The sequence below is a fragment of the Sinocyclocheilus grahami genome, unplaced genomic scaffold, assembly GCF_001515645.1.
Source record: "Sinocyclocheilus grahami isolate Dianchi unplaced genomic scaffold, SAMN03320097.WGS_v1.1 scaffold146.1, whole genome shotgun sequence".
Taxonomy (NCBI): domain Eukaryota; kingdom Metazoa; phylum Chordata; class Actinopteri; order Cypriniformes; family Cyprinidae; genus Sinocyclocheilus; species Sinocyclocheilus grahami.
The window spans coordinates 1,562,684-1,579,466 of record NW_015505325.1 but is presented as its reverse complement, the minus strand read 5'-3'; the positions used below and the strand labels follow the sequence as shown (position 1 = coordinate 1,579,466).

The window sequence follows — 16,783 nt, the reverse complement described above, 5'->3', positions numbered from 1 at the left end:
CGACACGTTTCAGAAAGGCGGGGTATAGAGGAGAAACAATAATGTACAGTATGTGGAAAACAATGTGTTTTTTTTAACCTGAAACCGTACAAAATACAAAAAATAATGTTCTTTTTAGCAGCATCATATGACCCCTTTAATGTATGGACACTTGAAAGGAGTGTCGCTGTGAATGGACTTTGCTTTGTGTTTAATTTCCTGTTTTGATTGTCTTGTTTGTTTCACTGCCTCTTTTAGGGTCCTCTCTGGAAGAGTGCAGCAAAAATGTGAGGAAACGGATGGAAACCATGACTTTTAAGAAAGGAGGTAAGGAGGCGTTTGTTAGGCTTGTGATTTATAGATTGCAATAATGACGCACATGATTGCCACTCATAAAAACATTTTTCTTGCCGTCACAGACATGTCGATATATGGCCACTGCCCAGCACATGATGACTTCTTCCTGGTGGTGTGCAGCCACTGTGGGCAGGTGGTGAAGCCACAGGCGTTTGAGAAGCATTGTGAGCGTCGTCATGTCCTCTTCAGCAAGCTTTATGACACACCATCCAACTGCTCTCCTGACCGACCCCAACAGGGGAGACCGCCTTCCCAACATGGAAGCCTTTGTGAGGGTCAAGACAGCAGGCACCGGGGGGCTGGACCCCCACGAGTACCACCACCTCATTCTCCCCACCAGGCACATTCCAAACCACAGCGTGAAGGACCCAGGTGAGGAGGAGTGAAGTGCAGTTTAACTTGATCTTACGCGTCTACTGTTTATTCCAGTGTAGTTTCATTCCAGTGTTGTGTTCTAGTCTTCAGCAGGTGGATAAAGTTTCCCATGAAACCCCTCCAAAACCTCTACATTTGCCCATGCCACCAAAAAAAGCAGCCCCATCTGTCGAGAAAACAATTCAGAAGAGTTTGGACTCACACACTCACCCGCACGGACCAAGAACACACAGCAGAACCTACAAGAAAGTCCTTAGTAAGTCTCTGCTGCAACTCATAATGGGAAACAAAAAATCTTCTTGTGTCTATGAGTTTGTTAGTATTTCAGACATACCGTACATTAACATGGATGATATTTCAAATATTCATGATTTTGTTGGCAGGCAGTCTAAAATTAATCTTAAAATACATTTTAAATCCACTTTTTATTGGGGGGGGCGGGGCGGGGCGTTCAAATGTTTTCTCTTGTTGAAACCGATTTGTTTATTTCAGAGAAAGAATGTGACTTGGACAAGCACTGTGGGGTGATGGATCCCGAGAGAAAGAAACTGTGCACCAGACTGCTGACTTGTAATGTGAGCATATAGTCAATATACAGAAACAAGTACACCAGCATAAACATTTCAGTGATTTTGGACCAAAGTGTTAAACTCTTGCTGGTGTTTCTATGTTATCGCCTCTACTGCAGATTCATTCCATCCATCAGCGCCGCCAGGTGGTAGGGAGGGGGAAACCTTTTGACCAGCTTGTAATGGAGCTGAAGATGAGCTCAAAGCCTCGAGAGCGCCCCCCTTTGCCCAGAGAAGTTCCCGATGGAGGCTCTGCCCACCATGAGACCAAATGCCAAATAACTAACTCTTCTATTCTCAGGTCTATAGTTCTGCATTCTGTGATTTAAATAATGGAGACAGATGCATTCAAGCTTATCTGACACTTAGACAGGACATTTATCTGAATGTGTGTGTTTACAGGTCCATGAATCCTTCAGAGGAGGTGGAGCCTCTCTCAGCCAGTCTCTCCAGTGAGGAGAGTGACGGGGAGAACCGTGAGGACTTTGCTCATTTACCAGCAAGCACCTTGCACCCTAAACCCCTGGGTGTAAGTATTTTTTTTCATATTAAAATGTAAGCAGTTTTTAAACTAAGTGCAAAAAATCCCTACAAATCTTAATGTGAGATAATATTCATAATAAAAGTTACAAAAATACAGTTTCAGCTAATAATGTCCCATTTGTAGTAAAATGAACCCTTGTTTGTCTCCTCTCTCACGTTCTTCTAGCTTTGCACCTTCGGGGCACGTGTACTTGGCCGTAGTGTGTTAGCGTTTGACCGAAGGTTGCTCCACCTACGGTCAGCTTTCAGTGTCATGATGGAGCAGCACCTCAGCACTTATCTATGGAAGTAAGATATTTTACATAAAGCGTATTAATGTTGAATAAGTGTTTTCAACATTTAGCTGATTGAATAAATGCAATGGGCTCCAGAAGTCTGAGACCACTATTATCCTTATATTTTTATATTTTCCTTATTTAATGCAATGATTTTTTAATATATAAATATGATCAGCATAACAAATAAAGTAAACAAATAGTAGTATTTATTAATATTTAGAATTAGCTTTTGAATTAGAATTTTTATGTTTTTAGTTTAAGTTTTAGTAATCTGCTTATTTTAATGTTTCTATATAGCTTTTATTTATTTTATTTGAGTTTCATTTTATTACTTAAACTTATTTCAGGTAGTTTCCATGGCAACATTTCTACTTTTTTGTTTGTTTTATTTGATCTTTTTCTACTTCAATTATTTTTCATTACAAATATATTATCAGTATAACAAATTGATTAAAAAAAAATAATAATAATTTTCAGATTTGTTTAATATTTAATTAATCTGTTACTATTGTTAAACACTAATAATAGTTATTTTAAAATTATTTTATATTCATTTATTTGCTTTAATTTCTTAAATGACAAAATAGTTGTTTTTTTAATGTATTTGTGCAAGAATGGATTTTTTTTTTAATTTGCCTGTGAATTTTGTTTGTTGTAAGTATATCTCATGTCTGTAGGAAAATCCCTCAGGTGTCAGAACTATGCTCTCATCAACCCCTAGTCACCACAAACAACTACAATTCCCATGATGCCACGCGCAGCTCCGTACCCATCCGCAGTGCCTCTACTCTCAGGACAAGCATCTCAGGACAATCAGAGCCCACTAACCTAACAGCCGCCTCCAAACTACCAACGAAAGCCCAGACGAACTCAGGCCCCACCCGGCCCCGTAACCGTGCAGGTCGGACCAGCAAACAGAAACAGGCTTTGCAAGTGGGTTTCAGGGAGCTTCAGGAGAGTCCCACAGCCAGTAAGCAGTGGAAATTTCACAAGGACAAGGACTCACCTGAACAGTCCAAAATCCTATTTCTCCCCCAGTCCTCCTTGAACAGAACTATGATTTCTTCACCACATGGCCTGTTTAATGGCACACACTCAGCTGGCAGGAGCACACACCAACCTGAAATGAAGGTGCTGATTAAGCAAAGCCACACCCACATCTCCCCCTCTCCCTCCCCAGAGTCAGATAAGGGAGGGGCCTCAGGGCTCAATCAAAGGGCTGTTGGGTACGAACATAAAGGGCCTGGCAGGAAACGTAAGACCAGCGATGCCTCTCCCCTCAAAAACACTTCATGTGCCCCTAAATCCAATACCCTCTCCTCTTTCTCCCAAACTCACTCCAGCCTGGTGTCATGGGGTGGGGATGGCAGACCAGCACCAACCTCCCATAATCTGCCAAAGAAACTAGGTGCACAGAAGGTTTGTTTTTCAGTAGTTTAACTGAAGATGCATTCAGTATTGTTTTTTTTGTTGTTGTTGTTGTTTATTTGTTGCATTGGCAAATATGTTGTCTTGGACATTTAGTGACATTATCAATGATGAACTCTCTCAGTATGTCTCAATTTTATCATACTGTTTTGGGAGAAATATGGAGATAAAGCCTTCTCTAGTATTTCTTCAGTGTTTAATAACTCATAAGAATCTCATTTCATGAATAATTTAGATGAAATCTAATCTAAAAAAGCATCTCTCATTATATTATTGGGTTCCTTTGTCTTAAAGGATGTCCCTAAATATGAATTATTGTAAATACTATAGTATTTATTCATATTTTGAATTGGGTTTTATTTTTCAATTTTCAGTTTTCATTTTAAATTTAGCTTAAGTTTGAGTAATTTTGTTATGTGCTAATTAGGGTTTGCTAAATATTTCTATATAGCTTTTTAATTTTAAGTTCTAGCAATTTTTAGTACTTAAACTTATTATTTCAGTCAGTTGTCAAGGCAAGTTTTTTTACATTAATATTTTAAATCTAATATTTATCTTTTTATTTCAGCTTTTAATTTCAGTTTCTAAAAACGATTTTAATAGTTTAACAATAACAACACTGGAGGGGTGAAACTTATATTTTGTTGTTTCTGAATGTATTTAAAACATTTAAAGCATACTTTAAACAGCATTTTATCATCTTTTATGTAAATGATTTGTTTAATTTCTATATTATCATAATTTTTGTACATGTGAAAAACTGAAGAAATAGTGGCCTGTTACAGTATCTAAAACTATACATTTTCCTTTACAAAATCAAATTCTTTTCCCCCTGTTTTTTGTTTCTGTAGTATTTATTTGTTTGTTGATTTTTTTTTTTTTTTAACTACCCAAATTTAAATTGCTTTTAGGCAATATGATTCATCTAATGTGAGTGTTTTTAAAATGTGGCATGATTTTAAAAGTCCTATTGATTTCATTAGGCGTAAAACACTTTAATGATGAAAATACTGAGTGCACCTTTAAGTGATGTGTTAAATAATAACCTAATACGACCAATGTGTAGGGGTCTGGAAGCTCAAGCAGCTCTTGGTAGACATGTAATCCTCTTGTTAGGGAAAGGAAATGCATTAAAGTTATTGAAGAAAACTGGCAACGCTTACTTTTTAAACACTTAAAGGATAAGAATGCACAGTGTTAGAACAACAAGTATAGGAAGTCACAGATTGATAGTCTGTTAAGATGAATCATCAAGGTTTAATTCAGCACAGTGGTTGAGTCTCGGCTCTGAATTTAGATCCTTTTCCTGACCATCTGCTCTTCTTTTCTCCCAACAGCCAAATCTTCTTCACTGAGGGAGTCTGCCTTAAACTCCTCCAGAAGCACAGGCTTACTGCCATGTATTTGCTACAGACTTTATGCACAGGATGGTGAAAGTGTTTGAAGTTCACTGTAGGAGGACGTATCAGTATATATGTATGTGTGTGTCTGTGTTTTGTATACTGGATTTCTATGTGAATGAATGTATTTGTGAATGACCTGCAAATGAATATAGAAATACCTCAAGACCTTCCATATGCTGCTAAACGGACTCCCAGATAATGGACTCGGAAATAAATATGCCAACACGTTTCTTTTGTCTTGCTTTTTATGAATTGAGCTGCGTCATCTCACCACTAGATGACACTAAACTGCTAGATACCTCCATTTTACTCAGACAGGCCAAAGGGTCATTTTTTGTTTGTTGTGCTGGATGATAGAACAGTGGTTGTGTACTTCAGCATGGATGCTGCAAAGTTTAGTTTACAGATGTCATTGTAGAACGAACCTAGTGAGTGCAGCTTTAAAAGACTATTTTGGGTTAAATAAAAATCTGTATTTGTGGCACGTTGTCAATTTAACAAGTATTTAATTTAGACTAGTCCATTAATATAACCATAGCAATAATAAATCTCCTGTATATCTTTAAATATAGCTGATCCCTTATTAAAGTGCTCATTTCAAAGATTCTGTATATAATAATGTGGTTATTGTGGAAACTAATGGTTCATGCAACTACAAGTTGCTTTGGATAAATAGTGTCAGCTAAATGTAAACTAACACGTTTCTGTATGTCGGATTAGACGGAAAGCATAAAAAAATAATCAAAAACAGTCAATTTCATTTTTTATTCACTATTATATTATTGATAAATAATACTTCTCATAGGTAAACTTCCATGTGGGAGGACTGCTGATAGAGAATCAGTTTCTGGATTATCATCGAGCAGTCCGTTTTACTCTAGGACAGGGATCCGCACCACCCGGCACTCATCAGTCTCGTTTTTGACATTCAGACTAAATAAGCTTTTACAGTAAGGCCTCTATCTCTAATACTGGACCTGACAACATTTCTATTCTCGCTTTCAGACACTAGTAATGATGACTGAGACTTTAGATCTCAAACCATTTAGGGTTCACAGTTTTTAGCAGTATGTATTGTATATCATGATGCTTGCTTACTAAGAACTGGTACAGCTATATTTGCATTACTGAGATTCTAGTACATTTGTGCTCGTCTACTTCTGTTTTTATGTTTTTTTTGTGTGTACTCAAATCTAGAAGAACTAGACTTGGTCACAACTAATTATCAAATGCTGTTGATATTGTTACTTATTTTGAATTCTGTTAATCTAGAGTTTTAAGATTCTAAATGCTAGTAAAGAACAGAAGGGACTAGTCCCTAGTACCACATACCTTTAGCACCAAATTTTTAAGGCCGTTCATATCAAAAATCATTACTGTAACAATAAATATATTACTGTCCACATATTAGGTATACGCTGCAGTTTTTACACTGCATTTGCCACTTTAAATGCTCAGGTTTTTCAAAGTTGTGTGGAAAAAAGTGAAATTCCAACCATATCGTTCCTCTGTGCCATTATCGTTAAAGTTGTGGTTTGGACTCCACTACTCTCAAAGAATTAGAATGAGTATTACAGCTTTCTTATTATAGTAATCATCCTTGTTGTGAACGGGCCTTTAAACTGGTACTAAAGCTAATATAGGACAGTTTTGAGACTTAACATTTGCACAAGTGCTTTTATTATTGTCTATTTTGACATTCTGAGAGGCTGCAAGTCAACATGTAATTAAAATAACTTGCGCTTTTCCTGAAATTACTTTTTGCCTTTTTTTTTTTTTGGATATTGGATATGTTAACCAATAGCCAGAGCTATTCAGGCATTTTATTCATCAAACTTGCATTCAGTCTGGCTACATTCTGGTTTTTAATGCTCACTTTTCACAATCCAATCAATTTCCCGCCCCATTTTTTCTTGTTGAATATCACGTTTCACTCAGATATGCAGTACATCTGATTAAAAAAGTAAAATGGGCTGTGATCGGCAATTCACGTTGACTTGAAGTTGAATTTTCTAATTAATGCAACAGAGTTTTGGACTTAGATACAGTCTGTGATTCTTCTTGAGATTTAATTTACTGACATAAAAAAAAACTTAATTTATGTGCCTAAATAACAACATATAATAGACAAATAGATGATCAGATTTCAAAATACATGACAGAGAAAGACCTTTACAGTCAGTGTCATTAAAATAGGTTTACCAATGTCACAAGTGGAATCTAGACAACTGTATAGGAACAACAATACACAGAAGAATAAGGAATTAATTCAGTCTCTTTGGAACCTCAAGGGGAAAAAAGCTACCTAAAATGACACGATCTCATAAACACTGTAAAAACAAACACTGTTTGCACAGACAAAAGCACAGATGTAGCCTACTGTTAAATGGTGAGTAATGAACAGTGTACTTTCACAAGAACTCTGCTCGTAGCAAAATAGCCAAGGACACACAGTTAAGAAGAACACACACAACAGGGGCGAAAAGCTGCTGGATGTGGTTTTAGGGGGAGCATTTGGCTTTTCTGTCTCTTTGCGAACCACAGAGATCTCAGGCCTCCTCCCACAGCACTCGTGATGGTAAGGCCTTTCCCTCCTCTGCACACTAATTTTGGATTGCAGAGAGACGTGTAAGAGACCGTAACTGCCCATGACTGCAGTCTGCCATAGCTGCTATTATCTGTCATTCCCTCTCCCTGAGATAATACTGTTTGTGAGTTCATCCACCTATCAAACATTTAATAGCTTCACCCACTCCCTCGTTCACAAAACAGGATGTGTTTACGATGTTACTAGGGAAAGAGGCCGGAGGAAACTAAGATTGCTCCAGTTGATTCCAACCAGACCCCGTTATAAATATGTGGTTATGGTTAACATGTGAGATGATTCTGATTTCTTTCCAGTAACAGAAGAATAGAAGTGCCATTCCCAGAAGTAAGAGTTCCACGTCTGGTTTTCTAACATCATTGACAGGTGTTCTAGAACAGTCCACCAGGACAATGTTGATATCTGCTTGGAATGGATCTAGTCACATCTTCCTTGAGCACAGCCAGCGAGCTTTACGCATTACATTATGATTCGTAGCAGTCTCTTTAGGTTCCTACGCCATTGTATATGCAAATATAATACTGGTCTCTGAGAGATCACTGCTGTATGCCTGTAGTAATAATTTAGAATACCAGAACATGAGGAGAACATTCGGCTAATCACTCAAACTTCAAACTTGATTTTTAATCCATTCAGAAAATGTATTCAAATTATAATGGTTCGAGGTTAAAAAATAATTAAAAAAATCCCTCAGCCTTTGGCTTTTTATCTGATGAAGGTTACCTCCGCACTTCAAGGGCTTAAAAAATGACTTCCATTCTGACAATGGATGAGTCAGCACTGACTCCAACCACCACAAGCGCAAATGAACGCAGGGTGAGAAGAGGTCTAAGTATCCAAAACTGTTTTGGCTGTTGAATCCAAGCTCAAATCATCATTGTTTTAGAGATGAGAGTTCAGGCAGATGGGACATGTTATTCTATTAAAAGATTGCATTAGCATTTTGGTTATATGTCACTCCCTGGTTGTCATGACAGATGAGCTCAAGCGGCTGAAAATGCATGTGTTCTGCATTTTTTATGCGAGGGGTAATACATTGAAAAACTGCTGTATTATAGTTTCATATAAATGGAACTGTGTAAGTTCTTACAGTTTTGTTTTATATTGGTATCCAATATTTAAACTTAAGAAATTGGACTTAAAGAGTCTAGATTCAAACAGCCATTTACGTTTTACCAGGATATTATTTTTTCCATTGCCATATACTGTATAGGCGGAGGAAGTTTCATGTAAGTGACCATTAATGCTCAGTTTACTGTTTGACTTTCATTCCAAACAACTTCTAATGTTCCATAAAAAACAGATACTTTTCCATCATTTTCCTGTGACTACTCTCAAATGCTATTGTACATTGCTTTCCCTTGCAGTGACCAGCTGCATATGGCTTCACATAAAGTGGTAAGATTGGTCAGTTAGCATAAAACGTGGTAAATATGATTAGCTACAAGGGCTTCATTCAGTGCTATATTCTTAACATTAGCAGTCTGCAAAGCTCATGCTTATAATGTGATTATATAGAGGATGTATTAATGTTCTAATGTCTGTCAACCTAGCTTCCTAGCTTGATCACTGAGAAATCGCAAAATGCATTTGTTATTCACCCAGACTACCTCTAGTCACACTTAGTGGGCTTAAACTCACAGGAACATCTAAACACTCCAAGTTTAGATTCCACTAATATGGCAAGACCTTTTCACAGTATATACTTAAGTGCTACAGATTAAAATGCTGGAAAGGTTTTGTAGAAACAGCCAAAGACTGAGGATGGCAAACTGTGTACTTCAGTCTCTTTATCCGAGAAAGCCACAACAAAGAACTGTCTCTAGCCAAAAATACACATCCTCCCTCAGACTACAATGGGAGTATCAGAAAAGACCGAACTAATCGAGTCTGCCAGTGATTTCTTCCGTTTTCCTTTTCCCTTCATGGCCTCCTCATCCACTTCTTCCTCTCCGTTAGGATTCACCTTTCCGTTCTGTCCCTGCAGGTCCTTGGGGTCTATGAAGGCCACATGCCTGTTGAGCTCTGCTTTGGTTGCCATGTCCTCGTGCGTCGGGGTGATGCTGAGCATGGAGGAGTGGATGCTGTCTTCATGATGGTTCTTTTTGCCCTGGTCGGGACAGCAGAAGCAGCGACAGGGCGTCAGGTACAGATAGATAAGAACCAGGACCACGCTGGCCAAGCAGCCCACCAAAGTGGTGTAAGCGGTGTTGAGGGTATCGCTGTTGCCGTTGAGGGTGAAGTTGTGGACTTTGACCACCACATAGAGCGTTTCGTTGAGGTATTCACTCACGGCAAAGCAAGTGTACAAACCTGAGTCCTCAGGTCGTATCGATTTTATCTCAAGGTTGCCATCTTTCAGAGGCACAATGCTCTGGTTATCGTAAGGAGGCACTGCTATGTTTCCAGGTAGCATCCAAGTCTTGGACATGTTCCGATGTCTGGTATCACAGCTGAGGGTGAGCTTCTGTTCCAAATAAGCTTCTTGGTCAGTTTCTTTAAACGTGCTGCAGTTCATAAGAGTGTTGAGATCGTACAAACGCAGCACCCGTTTATCTGGGCCGGGATGCACGCAGGTGTGGTCATCCTTGAAGTCCACAGCTGAATTGAGCCGTCGGATATACCAATGAGTCATCAAACTGTACAGCTCGCAGTCGCAGATGAGGGTGTTGTTGTGGAAGTACAGCCCATTCTTGATCCAGGCCGGCAGTGCCTGGAGGTCTTGAATGGGGAGAACTTTGATCCGATTGGAAGACAAGTCCAACAGGCTCAGCTTGTCCAGTCGGTTCTTGTCCTTGAGGAGCTCCAGGGGGAAGCGGGACACCTGGTTCTGGCTCAGGTAGAGCTTCTGCAGGTTGTTGAGGCCTGAGAAGGCTGTGCGGTCGATCTGCGAGATGTGGTTGTTGTAGAGCAGAAGAACCTCCAGATGTATCAGTGGCTCGAAAATAAACTCGTCCAGCTGTCGCAGGTTATTTGATGACAGATCCAAGTATCGCAATTGCTTTACAAAAATGAACGCCTCAGAAGAGATGAACGACAAACCGTTGTGGCTGAGCAAGAGGTTGTGGAGGTTGGGAAGTTTGTGCTTGGTCCATTGTGCGCGAAGTCCGGTTATCTCATTAAAACTAATGTCAAGCACAGCTGTGTAGTCGGGCAAGTCAGATGGAACCATCGTCAAGTTCATCTTGGAGCAGCTGACGATGTTGCTGGCGCATATGCACATTTTGTGACAATTCAGCGTCGATCCTCTGGACCTGGGGATCAGTGCAAGAATAAAGGACAAGCAGACAGCCCACCTAATGCACCACTTTATGGAAGGGGGCATTTCTGACACGCAGTTAAAATGGAGATGTAGCATAAGTCATAGAATCCTCTTCAGTAATGTGGCTGTGTAAATCCTTTCCACACTGTTTGGAGGAACAGCTTGTGGGACTGATGACACAAATTTAGAGCTACAAGACAAAAAGAAACAAAAGTGATTTATGCTTTATGTACTTTTTAAAAAAAAAATTAGAAACAAATTGCCTCAAATTGTTAACCTGTTTAGACCCACTGTCCTTTTTTTTGTCATTTAGTAATCAAATCACATAATTTTTAGAATGATACAAAGTAAACCTAATTCATTGCTGCTTTTTGACAAAATATTTTTGTTTTGAAACTGTAGCCTGTGACAGGGCAGAAATTTATGACATAATTCTAACTATTATATTTAAATTTTAGTTATATTTAAATTGAGTCAGATTATCTGCAAACCATGCCTGATCAAAGTTACTAAATTAATATTTTGTTTTCATGGCCATTTGCCTGTAAAAATAACACATCTATTGCACTACATTGCTTATGTATTGATATTCAACTTTTATGTCTGTCTGAAAACATGCCAAAGTTGTAGGAGTTGTGGCACTGTGAAGAAGAAGAAAACTGAGCTGGTCGCCAAAAGAGTGCAGGTTTGAGAGGATGATCCAAGGGACCGTCCCTGTAAGTGTACATACTTGGCTATATAAATTATAATCATTAGTTCATCTTACACTGATTAAATAAAATATAGGCTAACCTGAATCCTTCAGAACCATGTACAATCATTAAAAACATCACACTTTTTTTGAGTTTATGGTTGGTAAAAACTGTTTTATAGTTAACATACAGAACTACCACATTTGCTATAAGTTTGATTGCATCATATAATAATTGCTGTTAATAGTGTTCATCGTCTGTTTGATTACTTCTTAAATTGATTTTTCCGTACATTTCTGCCAAATGTACATTAACTGACAGTCATGACTGATAAGCTAGCCTACCACTAAATATTGTAGAAACTTAATTTGCCGTAAAGTTGCTTTGCAGCGATTTGTATCGTGAAAAGCGCTGTACAAATAAACTTGAATTGAATTGAATAGCATTTTAGAACATGCTAGCTGGTAAAAGCAGGCAGAGCGTCTTCAGCAACAAACCAGCATCTGGTCAAATGGTTTTCAAACTATTGTCTACATGGTAGCTGGTCAACGAGCTAGCTTGCGCCAAAAAATGACCATCAACTACAAACCATCGTGGAACAAGGTTTTAAAGTAGAAATAAAGCACGGTCATGTTTTGTGTTCATTGGAACATAATTCGGGTTTGAACGGGTTAAGGTAACATGAATGAATGGGAAAACAGTATTGTCTGGACAAGCGCGCGCTCAACGCGCACAACCTTATGCATGCGCATAGGTTTACAAACAAGCTCTGACCTATTCATTCAGTTAGGAGAACGTGGCCCACATGGCGGTACCTAAATGTACAACAACAATAAATGTTTTATTTATAATTTTATTTATCTATGTATTTTTGTGTGTTTGCATTTATCATGCCAATGAAAAAAGCTAATTTGTAAGTGTTATGGCCTCTACGGACTCAGCATGGTGTAGCATTGCACCATTTACCGTTTGTATGCAGTAATCCATGATGGGATAAAAATTACACAGTCCCAAAAAACGCATAAATATATTACCTGCATACTGTTGTGCCTAAAAATGTAATTTCAACGTAAAACATTGTCTCTTTTAATCAATTTCACATCACAGCAGTGTGACACGTCTTTCCCATTTAAAGAAAAGAAAAACGGAAAGACGAGGAAGAGGTGTAGACGTGCAGTCTTCAGAGAGACTGAAAATAAAACGTTTTCAGCACGAGCGCAGAGCGACAAATGATGGCAGACGCACCGATAGAGCTTAACACAGGCAAGGATAATATTACGTAAAGAAATAGACTGAACGCCATATCTCAGTACTAACCTTGAGATGTATCACCATAGAGACACATTAATCCCTTTAGAAAGTCCATTTCCTAAGGAGCGCCAGAGCTTTTCTATGATGCAGTGTGACTGAACGGGTGTAAATAAGCCAGCCGCAGCGCACACACCTCTGATCAGCAGCAGCAGCAGCAGCAGCATCTCTTCATGGGCGCATGAGCAGACCTGCACACACACACACACACACACACAAAATCAACGGCTCCTACTGGAGCACTTGAGTCTGCGTCCGCATAGACGAAGCATCCGTGAAGAGGTCCATTTTTTAGTGCTCTCGTTTTGATTTACATTCTATCTTATTTTAAAAAATGTTTTAGCTGAGTATATTACTAACTACTAACATAGTATTTCATAAAATAATTACACATCTATCTATCTATCTATCTATCTATCTATCTATCTATCTATCTATCTATCTATCTATCTATCTATCTATCTATCTATCTATCTATTTGAGCTTATACTGGTAGATGTATTTTAGAACATGATAGCTACTTAACCGGCTAATGACCAGCTTTTAACAGCTAAACCACCTATCATGTTCCAAAACACAGAGTAAACATCTTAATTTTCTGGCAAGCATGAGGCAACTGCAGGAGAAGGGTTTCATTTCATGTAACAGTTTTTTTTTTAATTAACAGTTTTATCATTTAAATCTGTATGTTTTGGTTACAATAAGGTTCTATTAACATTAATGTATTGACTAACGTTAACAGTAACACTTTAGAATAGGGAACACATATTAATTAAGAGTTTTCCTTCAATAAACCCCCGGTTTGCTGCTTATTAATAGTTAGTAAGGTAGTTGTTAAGTTTAGGTATGGGGTAAGATTAAGGGATCTAAAATACATGCAGAATTACAGTTTTTCTGAATTGCTAAAACACATTTCTTGAAACCATCACTCATTTTCTCAAAACCTTAAACACAAATCCAAATACTCAAACTAAATTCACGAAACCTCTGACTCTTCAATCAAAATCAAACAATCACTGCAAAACCCTTTCACTTGCACTCAAAATCAAACAGTGCTCTCAGATCACACACACGAGTCAATAAAATAAACACTACAGACCATTCATTAGACACTACAGAGAAAAATAGAGAACACAGCATCCAGAACATTACAGAAAAAGTATATTGTATTGAGTAAACAATTTTGCAATTCTGTAAAAAAATTATAGTAATTGCAACTGAGTAAGGTGAATATATTGTATAGGCAATATACTGATACTGCAGTCCAACTGCAAAGGCCAAAAAGGTCAAATAAAACTCTAAATGAATATCTTGTTACAGTACACTCAAATACTTGAAGCAATTGTAAAATCAGGTAAAATCAAGCAATTGTAAAATCAGGGTCAATGAGAGATGCATTCTGTCTCAGCATCATGTCTTTGTGCTTGAGTCCGGCCTGAGGACTTTGTCCACATCACAAGTAATGTTGTCTTTTTTGCTAGACAAAGAGAAAAACCCTCTGGTCTGACAGATCCAGCCTTGATAACACTCTCTAAACCTTACTCTTTCTCTCCTCATCCTCCACTTCTTCCTCTTCCTCCTCTCCTTCTCAGCTTGTTTCCATCTATTGTTTGTACACTCTAAGAAATGCTGGGTTGTTTCAACCCAATGTTGGGTCAAATATGGACTAACCCAACTGTTGGGTTAAAAAGCTCATTTAAAAATGTAACCAAAATTTAACCCAACAGTTGGGTTAGTCCATATTTGACCCAACATTGGGTTGAAACAACCCAGCATTTTTTAGAGTGTATCATCATTCAGTCATCTGTGCCACTTGTGCACTCTGAACTGGCTCATATGTTGTACAGTTGGTTTGATCACATCATTAGAAACAAGTATGAACAATTTTGAATCGTTTTGTGTAAACAATGACAACTGTGCTTTAGTTGTGTTTAACTTTTGCCGCTTGTGTTTAGCATTTTGCAGCTCAAATGCATCACAGTGTGATAAGCGTTTACGTGGATGAGAATGTGTTTAGAGTTTTGCAAAAAAGTGTGCATGAGATTTGCAAATAGAGCCTAACTGCCTGAACGTGTTTAAGGTTTAGCAGAAAGAGTGCTTTATTCGACAAATTGGTTTAAGCTAGTGAGAATTTGGTTCAGAGAATGGAGTTTAGTGTTTTAGCAATTCAGAAAAACTGTAATATGGCATTAATATGTGCTTTATACTAATAAACAGCTAATAAACTAATACACAGCCAATATGCTAATAGTATGCATGCTAATAAGCAACTAGTGAGAATTGGTCCTTAAAATAAAGTGTTACATTAACCAACAATGAGCAATACATTTGTTAATGGTAATAAAAATGCAACTGATCATTGTTAGTCCATGTTAGCTCAAGTCCATTAAATAATATCAACAGACACAACTTTTGATTTAAATAATGTATTAATAAAATTAACTAAGATTAATAAATGGTTCAGATTAAATGTGCATTGTTTGTTCATTTTAACGAATGGAATCTTATTATAAAGTGTTATTGTAAAGAGTTATTTATGAAAAATTACCCAGAGCAATAAACGATATTAGAGCCTTTAAATAGTAAATACACAATATGCTAGTAAAAGACACTTGTAACAAACATCAAGTAATAATTTCTTATGCAAGAGAGTAAGCGTAATTCTCTTCCATGAAAACCCAGGAGAGTAGGCGACAGGCTGACACTGATGTTCCTGCAGGTTTGTAATTGCACTCTTGAATATGTAATTGCATTAGTCCGGCCTTTAATTACTTGCCTTTCTCCTTTTGTCTCATAACAAATGTCCCTGAAAACAACTTCCCATGAATAAAAGTCTCTGAATGCATCAACATGCTACTTAAAAATGCCAGTAAATAAATAATTCCACAACTTCCCAGAATTACCCGTAGTGATTAATTTGCTTAGCTCTTACTGATATCTGATACTGATATTTTAGCTCTACTGATACTGAGCTTGTCTTCACTGCTGGCATGTTCTGTTTTAGTTTGTCTAAATTAATAGCATTACTCGGGTTGATTTGGAAGGTTATTGTGTCCATTTGGATGAGAGTGTGTTGGCTAAATTCATGTTCTTGCAATACCCATTGACATTGAAAACCTGCAAAACGGCACCAGGATCTCTTTCTGTCATTCTTTTCTCACTCTCAGATTCACTCTCCATTGGGAGCTTTTGAACTGTTCCATAAATCTCAGTGCCAGAGAACAAAGGTGATCACAGTAGGTTTAATGATAAACCTATCATTAAATAAATCAATAAATCAATAAATCAATCTCCCATTATCTAGATTCTAGAACATCCCAAATGCACAAAGATTTAATAAAACCTAGATTATGCTTCTCATTTAAGGATTGTTCAGTCTATGTTGATTATAACTGAAAGGAGGAGATAGAATGCACTCTTCAAAATAAAGGTTTTAATTGACATGAAGAACCTTTAAAATCCATGGAACCTTTCCATTGAACAAAAGGTTCTTTATAATGGAAAAAGTTTCTTTAGATTACTAAAATGTACTTCAAACTTTTAAAGAACTGTTCAAAGGTTCTTTAGGAAACCAAAAATGGTTCTTCCATTGCATTGCTACAATACCCCTCTTTTTGATAAGGTCTCAGTGTTTTTCATGTTCAGTCATGTTGTTTTGGACCCCATTGACTTTCATTATGGGGAATAAACATAAAAAATTATATAAAATATCTTATTTTGCATTCCACAGTCAAACAAGATTGGAATGACATGAGATGGCATAAATAATGACAGAATTTTCCATTTTTAGTAAAAACCTAAATAAAATGAAGACATATGGAAAAATATCATGGAATTTGAACATGTTTACGTACCAAAGACCATAAGGGGAAATAAATAATCATTGTGTCTATTAGCTGTTACTTGGGTCTTAAAGACCAGGGTTGAGTTCAAGGGAAAACTGCCAACAGAATACTTCTTAAATTATTATCACTGCTGATGTAT

General features: G+C 37.5%; 2 protein-coding genes across 2 annotated transcripts in view; one reads left to right on the top strand and one right to left on the bottom strand.

The window, feature by feature from the left end:
* Positions 1 to 5,161, top strand: part of LOC107591815 (ataxin-7-like protein 2) — a 9,061-nt gene extending 3,900 nt beyond the window's left edge. Inside the window, exons 2-10 of the mRNA XM_016281076.1 lie at positions 238 to 306; positions 399 to 708; positions 795 to 967; positions 1,204 to 1,286; positions 1,400 to 1,581; positions 1,683 to 1,809; positions 1,990 to 2,111; positions 2,779 to 3,520; positions 4,867 to 5,161. Of these exons, the coding sequence (XP_016136562.1) occupies positions 238 to 306; positions 399 to 708; positions 795 to 967; positions 1,204 to 1,286; positions 1,400 to 1,581; positions 1,683 to 1,809; positions 1,990 to 2,111; positions 2,779 to 3,520; positions 4,867 to 4,884 (1,826 nt within the window). The 3' untranslated portion in view covers positions 4,885 to 5,161. The remainder of the gene's footprint in view (positions 1 to 237; positions 307 to 398; positions 709 to 794; positions 968 to 1,203; positions 1,287 to 1,399; positions 1,582 to 1,682; positions 1,810 to 1,989; positions 2,112 to 2,778; positions 3,521 to 4,866) is intronic.
* A 575-nt stretch (positions 5,162 to 5,736) lies between these two features.
* Positions 5,737 to 12,953, bottom strand: LOC107591818 (amphoterin-induced protein 1-like). Its single transcript, XM_016281083.1, has 2 exons — positions 12,809 to 12,953; positions 5,737 to 10,989 (listed from the first exon to the last, which is right to left on the bottom strand). The coding sequence occupies exon 2, from the start codon at positions 10,893 to 10,895 to the stop codon at positions 9,384 to 9,386; it is 1,512 nt and encodes a 503-aa protein (XP_016136569.1). The 5' UTR covers positions 10,896 to 10,989; positions 12,809 to 12,953; the 3' UTR covers positions 5,737 to 9,383.
* Between the last annotated feature and the right edge of the window lie 3,830 nt (positions 12,954 to 16,783).

Coding starts and splice junctions, on each gene's coding strand:
- LOC107591818 (XM_016281083.1), bottom strand. CDS start 10,895: ATGCTACATCTCCATTTTAACTGCGTGTCAGAAATGCCCCCTTCCATA.